This window comes from Choloepus didactylus, chromosome 13, assembly GCF_015220235.1.
Source record: "Choloepus didactylus isolate mChoDid1 chromosome 13, mChoDid1.pri, whole genome shotgun sequence".
In the NCBI taxonomy this organism is placed as follows: Eukaryota; Metazoa; Chordata; class Mammalia; order Pilosa; family Megalonychidae; genus Choloepus; species Choloepus didactylus.
In genome coordinates, this window is record NC_051319.1 from 32,768,541 (window position 1) to 32,790,795 (window position 22,255).

The 22,255-nt window shown below is 35.9% G+C and overlaps 1 protein-coding gene across 8 annotated transcripts in view; it reads right to left on the reverse strand.

Annotated features, from left to right (window-relative positions):
- Positions 1-22,255, reverse strand: part of MCTP1 (multiple C2 and transmembrane domain containing 1) — a 549,320-nt gene that overhangs the window by 81,691 nt on the left and 445,374 nt on the right. For all 8 annotated transcript variants that reach the window (XM_037800839.1, XM_037800843.1, XM_037800840.1 and 5 more), the window contains one exon: positions 5,598-5,717. In XM_037800839.1, coding sequence (XP_037656767.1) covers positions 5,598-5,717 — 120 coding nt within the window. The remainder of the gene's footprint in view (positions 1-5,597; positions 5,718-22,255) is intronic.

A 22,255-nucleotide genomic window follows, 5' to 3' on the forward strand; every position in this document is an offset into this window, starting at 1 on the left:
AAAAATTGAGAAAACTGCTGTTGAAATAGGCATGAAGAAGAAAAGAGTGATCATCCATTTTTAGATGTGTTTTAGGCGGCATGACTCAGTGCTGCTTCTGTTAAGAGCAAGTATGTGGTCTTTTTTGGTACTGAGATGCAAAAGCAGGAGGCTTGTGGACTATGCTACTTTCTCTGAATGATAAAGCCCTATGGGAAAAGGGCATCGAACTGTATATCCAAACTGCTTTGCATTTGGAGTCCCCTCCTCTCTCATCTTAACTTTGGCCAGCCCCTTTAGATCCTGTTAGGAAGATTTCACTTTTTAATATTCCCTTTATTCAAATATTCCACCATGAACTTCTTTGGAACTGAGAGCACTGGCTGAGAAAATAATAAGTGTGTTTGATTTACAGGAGCTCAGGTCCAACTGTCAGATGTTTCTTTAGTGACTTACAATGACCACCCTAAATTATCCAATCAACAGCATTTATGACGGCAAAGAAAATTTTCTCCTTACAACTTTTCTGGAATCTTTACTTCTAAAGATAAGTGCTCTGGGTCTAATTGGAACAGATTCATGAAGAAAAGAACAATATTCAGGACTATTCTAAAGGGGGAAAGAACAATTAAGTGCTTTGCAATTTGTGGGAGCTTTGAAGACATTTGCATATTTACTAAGGTATTTTAGTAAGGCAGACTTTGGCTCAATTTGTGTCATAGTCAGATCACGAGTCAGAGAATGATTTCATTGGTCTATATTACTCTTCAGTCTTTCAATGCCACCATTGATTAGGCAACTGAGACTGTTATGTGGGAGGAATATCATGACAGCAAAAATGAGTGTTCTTTTAAAGTGTAATTAAAAAAACACTGCTTGAAGAATTTTCACATATCAAAGACATTCAAAGATTCCCTTCACTAATGTGAACGATGCTCAGCTTTGATTCACGCCTCCCATACTGACCAAGGTGAATGGAAGGTAGTTCTCCAGGTCACCAATGTTTTTTAAATCAATGGGAATACTTGGGATAGAACAGGTGGCCAGCACCAATTCTTGAGAGGTCACTTAGTACCTCATAGGAAGGAATGTGGGGACACCTGGGAAGCCATGTAAGGGTTTGGACACTTAGAAAATGGTCCATTGGGAAAGGTACATTCAAACATGATGCTCCTGGGGAAGCAAGTATCAAGGAAATAGCCTGGGCTTCTGAACAGGGCAGAGCTGGGTGTGTACCCCACTTACTCTATAGATAACCTTGGGTTCATTACTTATCTCCTCTGATTTTGAATTTCCTCATTTGTAAAGTGGGGAGGAAATCATTTAGGATGGTATGCTTGATAGATTATTGTAAAAATTAAAAAAGACGATGTCTCTAAAAGGCTTAGCAGGATACCTGGTACTTAGAAGTTGCTTAATACATATTAGCTCCATTTCCCTGAATGAGAGGCAAGAGGATATTGGGAGGATGAATGCTTTCCATCAATCTGTCTGCTTGAAGGTAGAGTTAGTGTTACTGGCTCTTCTGTAACAAAAAAGAGAAACTTTCTCTAAAGTCATGGAGAGCCATGTCTCCGGTACCCAGGGAGAGCTGTGGAGAGACAAATTACAGCACCAAGCGGAGATGTGATAGACTGGTGACTATGGGTACAAACTTTAGACAGAGACCTGTTCTGCCACTTTCTAACTATGTGCCTCTGGGTAAGGTATTTAAACTCTCTGGTCCTGTTTCCCCATATATAAAGTAGAAATGACGATACCTATCTGATAGGGTACGCCACAGACCCCCGGTTTGCTTGGCCATCCCATTCCCTTCATTCTCTCGGACTTGACTCCCCTCTCACAGGAAAGGGCTTTTGCAGCCATCTTTTTCCCATATGGGCATGTTCCCTGCTAGCCATGGGTGAATAGACCAGGCAGTCAGTCACCTGACTTAGAAGGACCCAAACCACTGGCTGGATGACACAATCAGCTTTTCTCTCTTGGGGGGAAGACTTGATGAGATGATGACTATAAATGGTTTAACATAATGCCCAAGGTGTAATGAGAGCTCAGCAGTTTTTAAATTCAAGATGAAGATGACTTCCTGGCATCAACTCAACTTACAAAGTTTCTATTCACAGTAACTGTAATTTGGATAATTGGTACAAGCCAAATAGACAGTTGCAGGGGAGAATTTTCCCCAGATTTTGGAGTTGATGGCTTAAAACAAGAAGAGTATGGCGTTCCTATCTTTATATTCCCTTAATGCCAGAGACATTTCTGAATGAAGCATATATTAAACAGGGTTCTCTGGAAAAGCCTAACAGTTTTCATGCTAGATGCTTTAACGTCATGCAGACAGTGCTCACAGATTAGACCTAGGATTGCTTATTTTTACCATGTCAAACTAGGAAACAGCAGAGGTGACTGACCATACCTCTTGCTCATGTTCCACCCCTTCAACATCTATAGCTTCAGCCCTAGGAATGCCTGTTTTACTCATACTGTTCTTAATGGGTTCTGCTGATCCAGCAAACCTTATTTGGTGAGGATTACGTATGACTTTTCTCATTATACTAGAATGGGCCCCGTGGTGGGGAAAAGGTGGAGGGTTTCAGCTCCTGTCATCTCTAAGAAAGAAAATGTTCTCCTTAATAAACAATAAACACACAAAAAATCCTTTCTTGTTTTAGTATTAATCTCAATGATCAACCAATATGTGGGAGACAGAATTTTTACCCATGTGTGCATTTTTCATCACAATATTTCTTTTCTTTCCTCTTTCAACTTCTTAAGTCATGACTCTTCTCTTGCTTTGTTAAACAAAACTGAAGGTCATTTTTATTTGTTTCTCTTTTGTAGTTTTCATCCTAATTGAACAGAATTTTCTTAGCTGAATGTGCAGGTGACTATTTTTAAATTTTCGGTGGCAGATCCACCCTCCTCTCCCCTGCCATTTGTTTCTTTCTTCTAAAACAGAAAGTTTCTTGGTTTGGAATTAGCCAACAGTGTGATTAATGTACCTCAGAGTTTCCCTAAAGTTTTCACATATGCTGAAATATTTTGCAATGTTTTGGGGGTACCACTAAGGACCTAGGACAAAGAATCCTTCTTCTCATGATATGTAGTAGAGTTGCTTAGTCACAGCAGGGAACCCCTACAAACACTTTCCCTGAATTTATATATACAAATTATATATATAGACACACACACACACACACACACACACACACACACACACACACATCTATGATTTCCTATATATATAGGGTATCTGTACCAAGCAAGTATAATCCAGGTTTCTTTTCAAAAGGAGCAACCAGTTCAAATGCACAGCTGGATATGCCAGAAAACACATAATTAGACAAATTGGATTTAAGAGTTACGTAAGGTCTCAACTGAGCTAGTGAATAAGAAGCTGAATGAAACGCTGTGATTGCTGCTCTGGTGACTAGAAAGAACAGAAATGGATATGTGTGTTTTGGGCAAATAAAAGGCAATTACTGGGAGTTATGGAGTGTAGTTGGCATTCCACAAGGGTAAGACTATAGAATGTTTCACAGTAGGCTGGGGAATAGAATGTTGTCCATAGCTAAAAGGGGGAGTCTGTTAGAGCAGATGTGCCTAAAAGAAACATATTTGGTAAATACTCTATCAGTTATATTTCAGAAAAAAAAAATGGGGGGGCAGGAGCTAAATATACATAATGTAACTTTTCAGTAGGCTTATGGAAAGTCATAGAGACTTTTAAATACAAAGGAATTTATATATTGTTATTTCCCCCTCTAAAAGGGGACTTTCCCAGCCAAGGCAGGTACATGCTGGAGAAGATAACAAGCAAAGTCTACAGTTTCAGAATTTTTCACTAATAGTCAAACCAATGACTAAATATTGAAGACAAGCTTCCTCATAGGATTGAGAAGCTGAAACTAAATTACCATTTCTCTTATTTGCAAATATTCTTATTTGTAAATTTTTCTCAAGGCAATTGAATGAAAAGTAGATATTCTTTTCTTGCAACCATCTCCCTAAAAAATGGGACAAAAAAGCAATTGTCTGAGAGAGTCCCATTTTCTTAAAGAAAATGTCCTGGATTAATTGACAGAAGTACCTATTAGTCCCCATGACACCAGTGCTTAGAGCATTTGGGGCTTGTCTCTCAGGGTGCAATTTTTATATAGTTCCATAAAATCCTTGCCAATAATAATAACTTCTTGTTTATTGATGCTTCCTAACCATTAAAATCTCTATTAGCAATCTCATGTTTGGCTTGATATAATTTAAAAAAAAATCATTTGAATATCTCTAATTTGTAAAGCACATGCTTGAGACAGTGGGAAATACAAAGATGAATAAAGAGTCCCTTCCCTCAAATTTATAATCTAGAGAGGGAGCAGAAACATACAGAAATAATACAGGGAAATAACCTTGATGTGTTGTTGGTAACTTTGCCATGTAAGTGGTTATGGTTCACTTTTTTAAAAAAAAAAAAAAAGAAAAGAAAATTATTTTGAAGAAATATATTATGCTTGTGTTACCCTTTTAAGGGAAGTTCTTCTATGGCAGAGGTATGTGTGTGTGTGCAACCATTTATTATAATAAAGTATTATATAATTCTTTTAATTGACGATCAAATAACTCTATTTCCTTCAACCCTTACAGGTATAAGTAGTTGGCAAATCAATGGAGACACTAATGGTGAATTTAAAAAAAAAAAAACAACTATGTAATTTGAGGAGGCCATATAGCCACAAAATAGATTCTCACATTTGAAAAATTTTGGATTCTTCTTAACAGCCATATATCTAAGTTAACAAATTTGCAAATGTTCCATTTGGGGATGACCCCCATCCCCCTTCCTGAATTCTTTACATATGAGAGAGCTTTTCGAAATTGTACATTTATTTGAGGTATAGTGATGAGATAATCCCAGGGGAATAAAGGTCGGCAGGAGAACAATAATTGTGATTATAGTGTGGATAGCTTTTGATTCTCAGTTTAAAACTTTTACAGAGGGGAAAGATGCTTCACACTTGCTAAAAAAATGTTTAACAATGCCAAAGAAGTGGGTCTAATATAACTTTTCCTAGGCTGAATGAAAGCCCTTCCTCCTTGAGTGAATACTGTAGTACATCTCTGATACAGAGAAGGATATTGCTATTGTCCAGGGAAAGTGCTCTGAATTAAGGTGCTGTATACACTTTGCCAGGCCAACAACCATCAATGGTTCTTCCTTCCAGTGACAGACTACAGAGAAATGTCATAAGTAAAATATGTTTGTTTGGTCTGATCATTAATAATTTTGTGATATAATGTCTAAATTCAGGATTAACCCATAAAACAAATAACAAAAATAAAAGAATCATTTGGAGCAACACCCATTTATGATTAAAAATCATAGCACAGTATTTGGTATGTTTCTTACTTTAGTTTCAATCCCGATGAGTAATATGAGAAATAAGTAAATACTTCCTATGATGCTAGGACCAAATAATTAGTTTTGAACAAATAAAAAATTCCTCCAAGGTTATTTATAGACAGAATTTCTGGTTTGTAAAACTAAATTAAATGTTGATCTTATCAGAAGGACCAGGAATAAGAACAAAACACATACAAGTCAGAAAGTAGAGACTTACTGTATCACGTTGCCTGTTATCTTTTCCTGATATTATCAAGAAGTAGTTCCATGTCAATAGTAACAACAAAACCAGTGGTATCATGTAGAGCTCAAAGTTCCAGACAACAAAGAGAAAGAGCTGGAGGAGAGAGAAGAGAGACAAAGAGATGAGTCAACTCTGAATTTCATTAAATGGACTCTTTATCCATACTGCACTTCAAAAAACACAAAAGTAAGTACTTTAGAAAGGGAAGATTTATCTTGAAAACAAAGCCTTGAGAACTTGTTAGGCATTTTTCTAAAAGCACAACTGACCCCTGGAAAGTCACGGTTAAGATTGTTACTTTGTTTAATTTCTATGAAGGAAAAACTAATATCATTACGTTGTCAAAGAGGGAATTTCAATTTTTCTCTTCCAGTGAAATTTTTGCTAGGTTGGACAAAATAAAAAGAAAAGCAAAATGAGCTTCACCACACTGTCAGAAATAGCCCCGTCTACCTGTCTTAACGATAAAGAATGAATTACTATTTAATATCAGGGACTTGTGAAAAAAAAAATCTCATTTGGATGACACCATATAACCAGCATAATATGCAGAAGAAAATACTACCTCCAACTAGAGAGCCCCAAAGATTTCACATTATGAATAAAAGCACTGCTACCAACAGGTGGAAAAAGAGATGAGATCAACATTCAGCACTGCCATAGAAATCAATCAGCTATTAAACAAAACAAAGAGTAACACTGTCAAGTTACTTTGTCAAAGGAAAAAAAATTAAATGCCTATTTCTATTATTTTTTTAACCAACCTACTTCTCTAGGTACATAACTATTTTTTGTTGTAAGAAATAGATTAAGAACTCAAGTAGGCTAGCATGTTGAGCCATTTTAAGAGTCATCTGCATAGTAAAACAACACAACACTGGATATAAAGCATAGCTCCCTCCTACTTTACCAGACACTTGTGATCCTGGACAAATCATTTAAATTCTGGTGGTCTGTGGCTCCTGCTGTCAAGTTAAAGTAATGCTAATTCAGTGGGTAGCTAGGAGCTAGATTCCACACCAGACACTACCGCAAACTAGCTTTACAACTTTCAGCAATTGACATAACCTCTCTAGTTTCTTCCGTAAAGGGGAATAATAAAAGTATCCACCTTATAGGATATGAGAATGAAATAGTTGAAACATGTTAAGGCTATAGCACACTGCTTGGCATCTAGAAAGTGCAAAAATAAAACAGCACCATTATTGTATAAATGCTATCAATATCTTGCAAGACTCAGAAACTACTGACTCAGGTAATACAAGTTCTAATATTGAAAGCTAGGAACTTATTTTCCTGCTAAGATTTAGCTGAATGGTAACATAACTGGAAATTTGAGCCAGCTGGTTAGAGTTATACAAACATCCCAGATTTGATGGGTCGGGAGGGCAAGGGCAGTGCTGGAAGGACACTTGTGTCTGGCACAGCAGCATGGGCCATTTACACCCTTCTTAATAAATCTCAGGAAAGCCTAAAGTCTATTCAAATAGCAGAGAAAATTAGATTGTGTGGAATGGTGGGGAGACCTTCTAGCCTGACAGCCAGAAGACCCAGGTTCTGGGACTTAGAAAGTCACTTTGCTTTCGTGTTTTCATTTCTAAACAGAGGTCTATGGACCTGATCACCTCTAACATCCCTTCTCTGTTATTTAAAATGACTTCATGACATTACTGTACCCTCCTGTTTTATTTAAATGTAACATTAAATTTTGTAAATTTTCTACTTTACTGAATTCTTTGATATTCATAACCCAAATGGACACTTAAAAGCATAAATGATGGTTTAGTAACCCAAGAAATGAATTTTGGACAGAATTCCATGGTAACTAAAGATTCAAGGTGTTGAATACATAAAATCCAAACTATTCTGATTCTTTATAAATGAGCTCCATCTTTTCTATCACCAGAAATGTAAGAAATTTTCTAGAAAAAGAAAATATTTCCATTTAATTTTTATAATTTGTAGCATACATAAAGATGATACAAATTATAATGGACTGTGATGATTATCCTATTAAATTTAATTCCTAAGGGTTATTTATTCAGGAAGTGAATTAAAGTAAATTTGACAGATCTCAACACATATAAAAGGGAAAATTATTTTTGCCTAGATTCCATATTAACTCTTAACATATTTATCTGAACAATTAGGCGGTTATGAGAATGCAAGCTCCTTAAGGGTAGGGGCTCTTTCTTTTTGTTCACTTTTTGATCTCTGCAGCCTAGAACAGTGCTTAGGGCACAGTAGATGCTCAATAAGTTTATATTTGCTGAATGAATGAATAAATGAACATTGGGTTCCCAAGTCACTCAACAGAAGCTTAATCATTTATATTAGTAAAAGTACTATTAAGCCAGTATATAAAACCAAGTGACTTTAGGAAAATGCATTAAGAATACAAACTGGCAAGCCAGTAACAAATTTCTCCCTCTGGCACATAAGTCTAACTTATGCTTCTTCTAGACAAGATTGTCTTTTCATCTTGGTTATGCAGTCAAAAACAGTCTTGGGTATTACATTCTAACCACAGCATCTTCCTTTGGACCTTCCTACATGTTTGCCCTTTCCAAGGGCAGGCACTTGATTCAGTGTGTGCTGGCCTCATGGATGGGACTCAGATTATTCCAGTGAAATATCACCAATTGTAATCATTTTTAACTTATTGAGCAGTTATATTCACCCTTGTAATGTGTACTCAGTGGTGCTAAGTTCTAATGTTCCTAAAAAAACCTTCCTTGTAATATTCACTTATTGCTGTTAGTTATAGGCCTGGTGCTACATAACATAAATTCCTACATGATAATCTCACAGGTCATCTAGGCATTAATCATGCCTTTTTCTTCCCTAGGTTCAATAAGTTCGTTTAAGCACTAATTAAATTAAGTTATAGTTTCTGGGCACTTCCCCATTGTGTGCATCTCACTCACACCGCATCCAAATAATACTATTACTAATATTAATCATATCAGTAACTTTCTTACAATATAGCACTCAGAACTGACATTATACTTCTCACAAACACCTATGTAAATGGCCTAGCAACATGGGCACCATAACACAGAATGAGTAAAGACATAGAAGAGAGAAAAAGAAAGAAATTGCATTAATTTTAGGGATCCTGGCAGTGCAAAAAAGTCTTCCTCTCTTTTGTACATTCTTAAAGAATACAATATTTGGGTTATTGAGTAAGGAACCCCTACTATTGAAAATATCTTTTTTATAAAAAAGCTTTGAATAAACTCTAAATACATAGGCATTTATTTTCTTCTTCTCAACACCTAACTGAAGACTTCAAAAGGTTAATAAAAAGCATGGAAACAGATTAACCATGAAACTGTTTTTATTTAACACTTATTATGTGCTATGTAATGCTGGTGTTCAAAATAAGATAAGATGTGGTCCCCGGACTCGGATTGCTAAGAATCACTAATTTAAAAAAATCACTATAGTATTAGTGATGATGCTAATTCTTGTTAGCTGGTGAGGGTCCCCTAACAGAAGAGTGCCCTGAGATGGTGAAAGGAGGTTTTTAGCTCATTTTTTCCACACTGACTACTCTACACCTCTCCTTAGGATCCACCTGTGCTGAGATTGATTCTCTCCTATTTCCTACAAAAAAAAAAAAAAAAAAAAAAAATTGTGATAACATTCCAACTAGGGCAGCAGGAGAAAGGAAAACGCAGCTCTGAGAAACCCCAGGCATGCCCAGACAATGTAAGAGCTGTCCTTGGTACTGACCAAATTTTTTGTAGGCTGGGGGTTATAAAAAGAGATCAGAATGGGCTAAAATGGGATGAGAAAATAACTCAAGAATTTTTTTTAAACCTGACATACATGTGAATAAAAATACAAAACAGAAAATGCCTAGCATTTTCCTTGACTCATACTTTCAGAAACCCCCTTTTTTTTTGCCTGTGTGAGACATGGAAAGAAAAGGACCCAAGGATTCTAGAATTTTACAATGTTACATTAGGGATAAAGACTCTAGCAAATTTGAACAGTATTTAATTTCTTTTGACCCCATCACCACAGCATCCTTTGCATTTTTACTCTCTCTGTCACACAGTCTCTCTTTCCCCACTTCTCCTCTGTCTCTTTTTGTCCTCCCACTTTCAATAAGGAAATGTGGACTATCCACATTTTTCTTTTATGGAATCCATGTTCCGATTCCAAATAAAACCTCTAGTCCTACATTAGTTATCCATATTCATTAGAGACTAAAACTATTCCAAATATTTGGAAGTTTTCCTTTTACAAATCACTAGCTGTTGTGCTTTACAAGTAGAAATCTATAGCAGAAAATCTTCATGGGAAATGAGTCAAAATGGTAATACACAACCTCCTTCATTAGAAAAAGTATATTAAGAGTTTACCCATTATCCTGAATGTTAGAAGCTCTCTGTCAACTGGCCTTGGACCGTCAACCATGATCATCAGATCCAAGGAGCTGCTGCAATGTGGAGCAGTGGAAAGAACATGGGTTTTTAAATCAGACCTGTGTTTGGAGTCAAGTTCTCTAGTCACTAGCTATATGATCTTGGACAAGTTGCTTGACTTTTCTTAGTTTTATCATCTGAAAAGTAAAACTATACCACTTACTTTGCAGATTGGCATGGGATTAGCCTTTTGCTTGGCAATATAAGACGCTCAGTAAACATTAGGTGTATTACAAGCAGAACTATCTTGGCTCATGCAATATATACTTTTTTTTTTTTTTGCTCTTCTTGAAGCTTATTACTTTTCCTTTATCACCCTAGAATCCATAGCTAATGATTGTTTCAAACATAAGAGGTATGTTAATGAAGCCATGTTGACTAATGTAGGAGAAGATGATGAAGGGAGAGCCATTTTCTTAGTATTTTTATGTTTAGTTTGTGATGATTGCATGAAGTAATGCCTCCAATTTGTTATGTGTCCCTGTATCCATGCCTTTGGTAATACCCTCCTGCATTGACTCTGGGATTTAGCATATGACTTCTGTTTGTCAACGAGAGAGTAAAAAATATGATGAAAAATGAGACTTAAAAAGCAGTTGCTCATTGGAGCTCATCCTCTGCACTCTTGAAACCCCGAACCACCATGTCAACAAGCTCAGGCTAGCCTGCCAGATGATGAGACAAATGGCAGAGTAGCCCCATCACACCAGCTGAAAGCCAGACAACATCCAGAAGCAGAGCTACCTAATTGACCAGAAGCTGACTAAAGATGCAAGAGTGAGCCCAGATGAGAACAGAAGTGGTGTCCAGCAGAGCCCTGTTCAAATTGCTGACCCTCAGACTCATGACTAAATAAATGGTAGCTGCTTTAAGCTATTAATTGTTGAGTGGTTTGTTACATAGCAAAAGCCAACTGAAATATATCCCTCCAAGGAGATCATGTGGTGTGGTAAAATATGGTCTGGACCAGAGCCCAAAGAAGTGGTCTTAGTACCATTTCTGTTATTGGCTCTTCATAGGACCTTGGGCAAGTCAGTTAATCTCTTCTATTTTAGCCTAGTATCTCTAAAATGGAGATGTTAACACCTGCCTCTTTCATAAGTTGGCTGTGAGAATAAATGATGTAATATATGTGAAAATGCTTTATCTCAAAGTATTATACAAATGCAAGTATTATCGATTTCCTACTTTTCAAACTTAAAATTGTTTCTCAAAAAATCACAGAGACTTTATAAACTAACACTCCAAGATAAGTCAATATGATAGCTGCTTTTTGGGCAGTTATCAATGGTATTCCTTTGAGTGATTTGTGCATGGCAGGGTAAAAAGAGGTTTGTTGAGGGAAAGTTGTAAGTGTTGAACAGAGGGGCTGCAGTTAAAATTTTTACTGAATATTTAAACAAGAAAAATCCAGCTCCTTACAGAAACTCATCATTATCAGTAAAAGGAATTAGCATACATTGTCGAGTTCATAAATCTGGGCTTAACATAATTCAGTCTTTAAATTGTTAATTTTTAACCACTCCATACTCCTACATATAAAAGAAAAACTTATTCTGAACTAGCTGTTTTGGGAGTGACAATTCTTGTCCATGATTTTTTTTTCTCTTTTAAATCCAAATTCCTTTTATCAAAATCAATGTCATCTTGCCTATGATGCTAACATCATTATTGCAAAATTCAATGAATTAATATCTATTTGGGTCAGGCTTTAAAAGCAATCTAAATTTTCATAATAAATAATCAGAATGATTTTTTAAAATTTATAATTTACTGAAAGGTAAATAACATGATTTGTCCTAACAAGTATTTTGTATAACATACACAGAATTTTCTCTCAAGTTCATTCTCTTCCATCAAGAATGACAACTCAATTTGCCTCTGTTACTTATTCTCTTCATATACTTCTTTTGCTCGAGTTACACATGATCTTTTAAATGGTGAATTTTAAAAATTGGTTCACTTTTCAGGTAAATAAAAATACAAGGTTTTGCTAAAATCCTGGTGTCATAATTCAGGTTTCCTACATTTCAATTAAAAAATAAGACTACTAAATGCTTATATTCAAAGTTATATGTCCTTATTTATTCAATCTTTCGCAAAATCATAATAGAAAAACCTCTTTAAGTTTTTTTCTCAAGCAAATGTGTTTTCATCTGCACTAAGAAACAACCTGAAGATACTGCACATTCTAAATGAATTTGGTGAATCAAATAACAAGAAACAGGGAATACATACATCCCTTCCATTTTTATAATGCTTAAGAGATTTCAAAGTGCTTACATCATGATCTCTTGAATGCCTCCCAGGTCCTAAGGGGCAGCCTGGGAAGACAGTGACTATCTTCATTTTATGAATGAGGAAACAGAGGTTCAGGAGTTTGAGACTTGTTCTTAGACAAGGCCTTAGACACGCTCTATCCAGTGGCAGAGTCAGGGCTTCTCATCCCTAATTCAATTACTTTTCCCACAATGCTCCACAGCCTCTAAGGTGAAGGATTTTATAGTGAATGCCAATGTTCTGAAGGAATCAATTATTTAGGGACTGATTATTCAGTTTCTATATTTTCTATATAGCACATATCTTATCTTCTCCTTTTTCTTGCTCTGGGATAACCACTTTTTCATCAGTGCAAAGAGAGGGAGTGCCACTTCTTAGATGTTCTGGTCAAGGTTTGGTGTGGCAAAGGGGTCAAAAATGAACGGTCGAAATTGCAGCCAACTTTCTTCTTCCTTTTTCTTCCTCTCTCCCGTGGCTTTGAATAATCAAAAGTTGGCTATTCACAATGTTTCTATTAAATGGAGTATTCTCCTGTCCAAAATGTTTGGAAGAGGAAAAAAAAAATCCTACTTTGTCTCTTTTACAAGAAGATTAAACAAAAAAAAAGGTCTGTTCTATTTGGAAGCTAAGTGAAGGTGGGCTGAAGCTTTACACTTATATTTAAAGAAGCTAAATTACATAAAGCAGAGTGAACAATTCAAAATACTAAGATTTTATAGCAGTGCCATTTCTTAGGAAGTGCAAGACGTGCATGATTTGTATTCTTTGACCCTGGGGTTTTAAGACCCCCTGTCAGGACTGGTCTTTTTACATCATCCCATCAATTGATGCTCATTGAAGTGCAGTGGAAGATGCCTGCATTCAATGATCATTCCGGGAGACACATGACAGTGTCCCTGGGGGGAGCACACTTCAAAAAAATCATTTAAGTTGGAATATTGAATATCCTATTCTTTTGCAAACTACAGTATATTTTAAAAAGAAATCTCATCCAAAATGATTAACACTTCCTACTGTTCAGGAAAAAAAGGCTGCCCTTTCAGACTAACAGCTGTGGATCATTAGCTCTCCAGTGATGAGATGCGTTTGATGAGTATTTTTCTTTCTAATTAAGAGATGGGATTCTCTATTTGACTGAGTCTTCAGAAAGAAGTGAAGAAAAAATTTTCTGCCTGCATGGAAAGGCCATCTCCTACAAAACAATTAATTATTTCACGGCCCTTTTAGAAAATCCTTTTCCTCCCTAATTTCAATTCATTTTTTTAAAAACTGAACACACATTTATACCCAGACCTTCACAGTATTAACCCATTTTTCACCCACCCTTTACCCCCTGATGCTTTCCTGTTAGCTCCATCATTCACTAATATCTATTTCAGATAAAACAGAACTAGGAAATATGTCAAAAGTGCATATGCTTACAAGAGTTAATCAAGAACAACTCTTTTGATTCTAACAGATGACATTTGGTACGGGAATGTCCCCTGATGTGAGAGTGGCCTCAGGTTAAGAAGATAATAAATACATAGTATTTGCCTTTTGAGGAGCTATGCAATTCTTAAAAAACAAAAACAAAGGAAAAACTTCTTAAGGTGTTTAGCAATAAATAAACAATGGTTATGGTAATGAATCCTTAAGAGAAAACTATTTCACCTTTACCAATAAGGCTAATATCAAGGAAGAAAACTAAAAGTGGCAAGTGGGACCTAAAATATATGAATTTCCTTTTTGAAAAATTCATCATCAGAATTGGCAAGATAGTAAAATCCCTGAAATAAAAACATGATTGAAGAGTATAGTAAAAAGCAAATGAAAGCACTGTTTGTGAACTAATCCCATCAATTGTCTCCCTAAATCCTTTTGGGAAAGGGAAGAATGGAAGGAAGGTAAGAAGGAGGACAGGAAGGCATGAAGACAGGCAGGAAGGCAGGAAGGAAGGAAGGAAAAATCTTTAGACTTTCAAACATTCAAGAGCCAAACTGCCCCCTCCCTCTCCAGGGCACCTTTGGAAACGTGAGGATACTTTCAGTTGTCTCAATGACTGGGATGCAAAAGGGGAGCTACTGGCATTTAGTGGGTGGGGCCAGGGGTGCGAAAAACCCTGAAAAACATGGGACAATCCTGCCCAATGAATAACTGTTCTGCTCCAATGCTAACAGCACTCTTCTTTGAGAAAAATTAATAATTTCTCACAAAGAAAACAGATTATTCCACAATTAACTTAGAAAAGAAGAAATTGTATGTATATATACAAACGTATACAGAAGAAGAATAGGTATATTTTCTAGATGATGGCATGAATAATGACTTAAGGATTTGGAGTAAGCCAGTAGCAGAGAAAAAAAATGCAATCACTCAAAAGCATTTACACTACATTCTTTCTCCCTACCTATGGATGCTTAATATTTCTTAAAAATATGCCTAAAGAAGAACTGGAGGTGAACTCGCTATGTCCATTTACTTTACCTTGAATTAAAATTCAGGTTCTACCATATCATCAGTGACTTCAGAACCTAGTCTTCTGGGAAAGGGGTAGTTTCACCTTGATTTAAATAGGCAGATGGGGTCACCACCGGTTCTAAATTATTTGTTTCTGGTTTGTTCCACTAAAGCTCTCTGTGCCACCTCCATTCAACTGGGAAGAGAGGCAAAGGGAACTGGATTAATTCCTAGCATAATGGTAACCTTTCCGAACCTTTCCAAAGTAGCTTTAAAGTACGACATGTTCTTTTAAAGAGAGGATTTGCTTTGTTTGGACAATTTTCTAAAATAAACAGTAGCAAGGAATTGATGACAACCAATTGGTGATGACTGGATCTCTCAAATTTGTTTTGCTGTTTCCAGTGATCATGCCACAAGGATACAGGGAGCTTTGTCACGCTCAAAAGAATGTCCTATAGCATAGGTTACCTCTCCTCTCTTACCTCAAATGAGAACCAAGGTGGTTCCCTTTGCTGCTTTCAACCAGATACCAACTGGGTGCATGTGAGTTTATATGTTTAGAGAAAAAAATTAAAGTACACTACCCACCAAATCATTCTTTATATTGATTGGGCAACAGCTATCTCTGTTTGGTGCAAAGATAAAGTATATGGTTAGGGAGTAAAAAAATGAGAAATTGGTCATTTTATCAGCAAAGCTTTATATTGAATGCCTATATCATGACTTCATTTATTTATTGATGGTGTTGAAACAACATTGTTTATTCAGATTTACTTAGACTATTTACAAACAGACATTACAAAGTTCTAATTCTTTATTTTATGAAATTGTACATGGGTTTTTGAAGTTGCTACCTAAAACTGAAAGTCTACAGTCCTATTACACTCATGCTTTTTAAAAACATTTTTTTAATTATTAAAAAAATTTGTTCACCCATTCTTTTTTGCAAAGCATGATTTGATCCATCTATTAAGGAAGCAAGTGTGACAACTAGGTAGGACTCATTTGAAGACATGCTACAAAAGACCCAAAGAAACACCCACTGAAGCAACTACACAACAAAAGGGGCCAAAACAACCTCAAAGATGGTGCTATCAACTAATAATAGCTTAATGTACACTACTTTCCTTGATGGAGATATTATATCAATAGAACCTGCCATTCAAAAGGCTTTAGAAGTTATTTATTTAGATTTTCTTTGTCTTTTCAGCATACAACTTCTACTGATATTTCACGTCATTTTTATCAAAGTCAGAGATGAAAGGCTCTGGCTTTGCCTTGAGAACACTGACAACTCCAAAATGTAAAGCCCAGAGTATGTCTAACTTGAGTATCACATCAACCACACATGAATAACTGATAAGAAATTCCTGCAATGTTGTGAGTTTAATGTTAGCAAAAGTTTGGAAGTAGCATGAAAGTGACAAATACTTATTGAGGCCTGGAGAATGCTGATTCTCTGGGGTTCAGTTCATTAGAAATGAGTCCTTTACCTAGTAGTTTGCAGTGCCTACCATGTTATCAAATACAGTTGATATTTTAATAGATTTGTCATTCACAGAGTTCAGCTCATTCAAAATCAGGCTGCATGCAAAGCCACTCTTGTAGACTACAGATCAACACATTTATTGTTTTAAATGACCAAATATGGGCAATCAAGAACTGATATTATTTGGCCCATGGGAAAGTCGCTGGTATCAAGTAACAATCGCTTTAAAAAATTCCCAAGGACTACATCAAAGAAATATTTAAGAATAAGTTAAGGCTATTAAGTCCATTGACACTTGTCTTTCTCTAGTACTTCATTTCTCCAGGATCCAACTGTTCCTAGAAGGACCCATGACTATCTCACTACAGTAGGTAGAGAATATTCTATGCTTTCATTATTTTCTAAGTGTTTTAATGTTGATTCTAAATTTGTTTTTCTCTTTATGCTTCCAGTGCCGACAAAAAGTGTCATGTTTTCCATGATATCCGAGTCATTATATAATTTCCCGATACTCTTTCCCTGCCTCACGAGCTCTTAAATTATTGTTTAAGGAACTGTTGGATTAAATGTGATATTTTATTTAGGGATATTGTCATGCAAATTTCCCACTTCTATACATGTTCCTGTGCTTTAGAAATACAGCAAAGATTTGTTAAAGCTTAGGTAAGCACAGTTATCTTTCAAATTTCTTAAAGAAATGAATGTTACCATTACTATTTCTGAACTGGGTTCTTGATCAACTCCCCTCTTTGTGTGTATACATGCAGTATTTATGTGCACAAAACTCACCAATGTTTGCTGATGTACGAAACGTAAAATTTTCCAAAGCCTGAAATCTGGCTTTAAAACTATCTCCCTCATGAACAGGTACAATATTTAGGGCAACAGCTGGCTCTTCAGTTGCTCATGGGGGGAAACTCCCTCTGTTCTATATACTGTGCCAGAAAATAGGATACCCAGCTATCTAGCAAAGCCAAACACATGTTAGTGAATTCTGTGTTACAAGTTACTTCAACAATTAGTCCCGCGGTCTTTATACACCCAGTTTTATCTCACAGAACAGGATCGGCTTTAAAAAAAGCAGCTGATCAATTAAGATGATTGCTTTTTACATGGTAGCTGATGTGCAGAGAGTTGCACTCTGCCCATTTTAGGGTGTTTGGTACAATTCTGGTTCATTTCCATTCAGATTATTTAACTCAGACATACTGAACATATCTTTCCTGGTCTACTGATTTCTGGTCTTTCTTTTTTATTCTTCATGATATAGCACAGCCGTTACTGTTGGTTATTCTTTGTCCAGACTTAATATCTTCATTTCAATCTTAAAAATCACAGAGTTAAAGTTAAAAGTGTATTTTGAAATTTCCACCCTTATAAATAGATTTAAAACCTAATAAAATCATATATTTCAGCTATCTTACCAGCTTCTGAAACTTCATCTTCCATTCTGTCTTATAATTTTCTAATTTTCTCCTTCACTGGTCTCATTCCCCCCAATCCCTCTGTTCTGGAAAAACTTCAAGAGTTATGTTTAGCAGCTCTAGCTACGTCTGAAGATTTCTCTTTGCAATTCAAATAATCATCCTAGGCTGATTTTAACAGCCTCTTTACTTCATTCCATCTTTTACCCTTGCTGCGTAATGTTTACTGATGAATGTCTTTCTCTCATTTCTTAACAGATCTAAGTGGTCTAGTTACTGCACGGGAAGCCTAGAGGTTTAAGTATATATTTCTCTTGGCTATTTTCCACACCTCTAAACATTCTCTTAAATGCAACAGGGCTTGTGTTTCAATGGTAACAGAAGTTATCAGAGAACACTAGTTTAGACAGCAAGCAAGCTGAACTCCAACTGTTCAAACAGCCTGACTTTTACAGTAAAAGGAAAGGCCCTGGGCCAAGACCACTGAGATGAGCAGGTATTTTTAGTTCACTTGTAGGCCAGCTCTAATGTAATTCTGAAATGTTTTCTTCAAACCAAACCCAACTTTTCCAGGGCTGTCCAAATCTGTTTTCTTTTATAGCAAGTACAAATTCTTGGAGCAAGGGAAGCATGCGTATCGTTCGCAACGCGGCTGCATGTCTCTGGTGTTGATGCCCGATAGCTCAAATTAGTCCACAAAACAGATGAGCGCATTGTAATTAGCTCTTGTCAAACTGTTGGAAATACAAAAACCATTTCCACTGTAATAAAAATGATGAAAAAGAAAAATCTCTCATATCATTTTAAGCCAAACTAGTTCCTAAAATGTCTGGTAGTGTAGGATTCCAGAGTTCTAAAAGAAAGGCCATTTCATTTTCAGAAAAGCTTTCACTTTATTGACATGGAGATGATGAGACATGTTATCTTTCAGGCATTTTTGGCTGTTGTGGTATTTGATTGCCTATAAAACGTCATTTCTAACAATGACCTGTCAGGAGTTCACACGTTCTGTTGAGCCACACGGTACTGATGTATGGTTCTCAAAAGAGTTTGAGTATTCTTTAATCAAGATTTTCTGGACTTTTGCTATCAGTGTGTTAGTGTCATCAATTTTTCTAAATAGCTAAATGTCACATTCTATTTAAACAAGAGAAGATATTAGGTGACCCTAATGTAAACTATGGATGATAATTAATAGTATAATTATAATAATATTGTTTCATCACTTGTAACAAAGGTACCACACTAATGCAAGCTGTTAATAATAGGGAAAACTGTGTGTGGGGGGAGAGGTGAGGGGGGTGTATATGGGAGCTCTGTGCTTTCTGCATGAATCTTCTGTAAACCTACAACTGCTCTGATAGAACATACACACATGGCTGCAATAATACAAAGACAAAAAATTTTTTTTAAATAGGTAAAAGATTTGAATAGATATTTCACTAAAGAGAATATATGAATGATTAACAAGTATATGAAAATATGCCCAACATTGTTAATCATTAGGAAAATGTAAACTGAAACCACAATAAGACACCACTTCACACTCACTAGAACGTCTACAATAAAAAAGACAGAAAATATCAAATGTTGGCAAAGATACAGAGAAACCCTCCTACAATGCTGATGGGGATGTAAAATGGTGCAGCCACTCGGCAAAACAATTTGGTAGTTTCTTCAACAGTTAAATATAATCTTACCATGTGAACTAATAATTCCACTCCTAAGTATCTACCCAAGGGAAATGAAAACATATGCCCACACAGAGTCTTGTACATGTAGGACCATAGCAGCATTATTCACAACCTTGTCCCCCCAAATGGAAACAAGTGTTTATTAATTTGATGAATATAATCAAAATGTGCTATATCTATACATTGGGGTACTATTTATTCAGCAGTAAAAAGAAAAAAATCTACTAACATACCCATGCCAAGGTCTCAAAATCCTTATGCTAAGAGAAAGAAGTCAGATGCAAAGGATTACATTTTGTATGATTCCAGAAAAGGCAAATTACTAGAGATGGGAAACAGATTAGTAGCTGCCATTGACTAGCAAACTGAAATCAGTATAAAGGATATTTTTGGAGCAATGGGTGCACAACTCTGTAAATTTACTAAAATTCAGTGAATCATACATTTTAAGTGGGTGAATTTTATGTTATATAAATTATACTTCAATAAAATTGTTTTAAAGAGTTATAACTTTTGTGAAAAAAAATCCCAATCCAAAGAACTGAGAAGAAATACTAGTGGTCATGGATCTTGGGTGTATCTTGCCAACACTCTCAAAGTCATTAAATGTTAGCTGATGTTACGATCCATCCATGTGGTGATTCTTAGTAGAGCTAGTGTTCACTTGAGTTCAGAGACAATCCACAAAAGCTACTGAGATAGCTAAACAGACATCAGCTTCAATCATTGCTAATTAGACTTGGAAAAGCAAGGTCCCAGAGGAAGGTGATAAATAATTGCAATACAATGCTACCACCATAAGGTGAGATTATTATGCCATTAGTTGTAAATCCCCATGAAAAATATGACCAGTTTTGAAAAAAAAAAGTTGAATTTCTCACCCTCTGAATAAGGGATGTCTGAAAAGACGAAAACAAAACATATCTTCTCAGTCAGAGAAGATATGGAAAGAAATAGAAAAGGAAGGGAAGATAGCTTGGAACAACTGGCTTAAAAGAAAAACATAGTCAAATAATATAAAACACAAAAAACAAACTTTAGCACAGGAGAATCAAGACAGAGTATTCAAGATCATCTTTCCTTTCCAGATGAAAGCACTACTGGATAAATATGACAATGTTTTCCTACTTTGTAATCATGCTGAGGGGCCCTTTTAATTTGAACCGGGAGACTTAGGTTTACATTTGAATTCCTCAGTGATCTCTATTGCCAAGTTATCTATGGTACCACCTATGAGGAGATAAAAACTTTTCACTCCCCATCTATCTACAAAAATAGCAGAAAAACATGTTAAGAGGGATTTGTCTTATCTTTCTGGTCAGCAACAGTTAGCAGTTCCCTTTGGTTGGTTGGGTTTGTTCTTCTCAGTATATTACATCAAGAAAATAGAAATGAAAACTGCTGAACACAGCAGGGAGGGCGATATAAATCTGAAAACTGCTTCCAACTGTTTTTATTCCAGCACTTTTAAAACTCTAGGATAATCCTGCATCTTCATATACTGCTACAAAACGTTTCTTAAATTTTGTTCATGATAAAGCTTAATTCGCGTGCTTGTAAGTTAACTAAGTTATATCAAGCATGGAAAAGCAGGTGTGCCCTGGCAGATCTCCCATTGCTTTTACGGCCGTTTTCTCCATCTATCAATTGTTGCAATCTAAGCTGGCTCCTTGTTCTGCTGTCAGCTTCCAAGGGGCTATTCTATCTCCCAGGGAGACAGGTGTGGCTTTGTCCTCCAATGCATGACACTGGACAGAATTCAGCTCACCTTTCAGTAGTTCACTGTTATGGCAACATTGAACATCTTTCATTTACGTCTCTGCCTTTCAGACATGTTTGACCACACTTCTGTCCATAATTGTTCATCATGTTTCTCGCTCTATTAAAGACATAGAGTCAGTAGTACTCTGGAGTCTGTGTTTACTAGTGTAATAAAGACTTAGCCTTATGTTCCCTCTTTTCTAGCTTTGGCTTAGTCTAGAGGAGGCATAGAGATGTGTATGATTTCTAAATAGTCAATTAGAAAGAGAACACTGGTTCAAGACTGATTTAGTACTTCACTGCAAATAAGAGCAAAGGCAAATGGATCGGAATGGTTGTCAGAGAGGGCAAGATACTCCCTAAGAACAAAACACGTACCACACCATCCATCATGGGACTCTCTGGACTTTCTACATAGCATTGTTTTCCTCTTCTTTATGTTCAGTCTTTGCAAAATAAGGGGTAACTGGCATACTGATCTGGAAACAGAGCCTAAAAGGGAACACTATAAAAGAGGTAAAATTGAAAAGGGCCAAATAATGCTTTCTAAGTTTCTCCTATAAATAGTTATGCTTGTTTTTGTTTTCCTACTGAGAAACTTGATGGATAATGAGAGCTCCAAATCAGCTGCAACATTCCAGTGTTCAGGGCAAAATAGGTTATGTATAAATATATTACCAAGTGTGCATATGGACAGAACATAAGATGTATCTATATAAATTAATATTGATATTATATCTATATCCATCCATACTTTTATTTATTCATCCCACGAAAGTTCGTATCTAGGATATATTAAGTAATTATTTATGGACTCCTTTCCTTCAACTTTTGAATGGAAGTATCAATTCAATTAGAATGTGAAAGTTCATTAAATGCTGTTAATTATATAGTTTATCTCACTTCTAAGGAAATAATTTTACATGGGATTAATATAGTTCTGTTAATATATTGAAGGAATTTCATTATTTTGAAACCTCAACAGAAATTGAATATGAAGCCAGCTTTAAATAACTTTAATTAAATAAAATTATTACCCTGGAGGCATACTTACAACTAAACCTCTGTATTCCCCTAGAGACCATTTAACTCCCTGCCCCTTTAT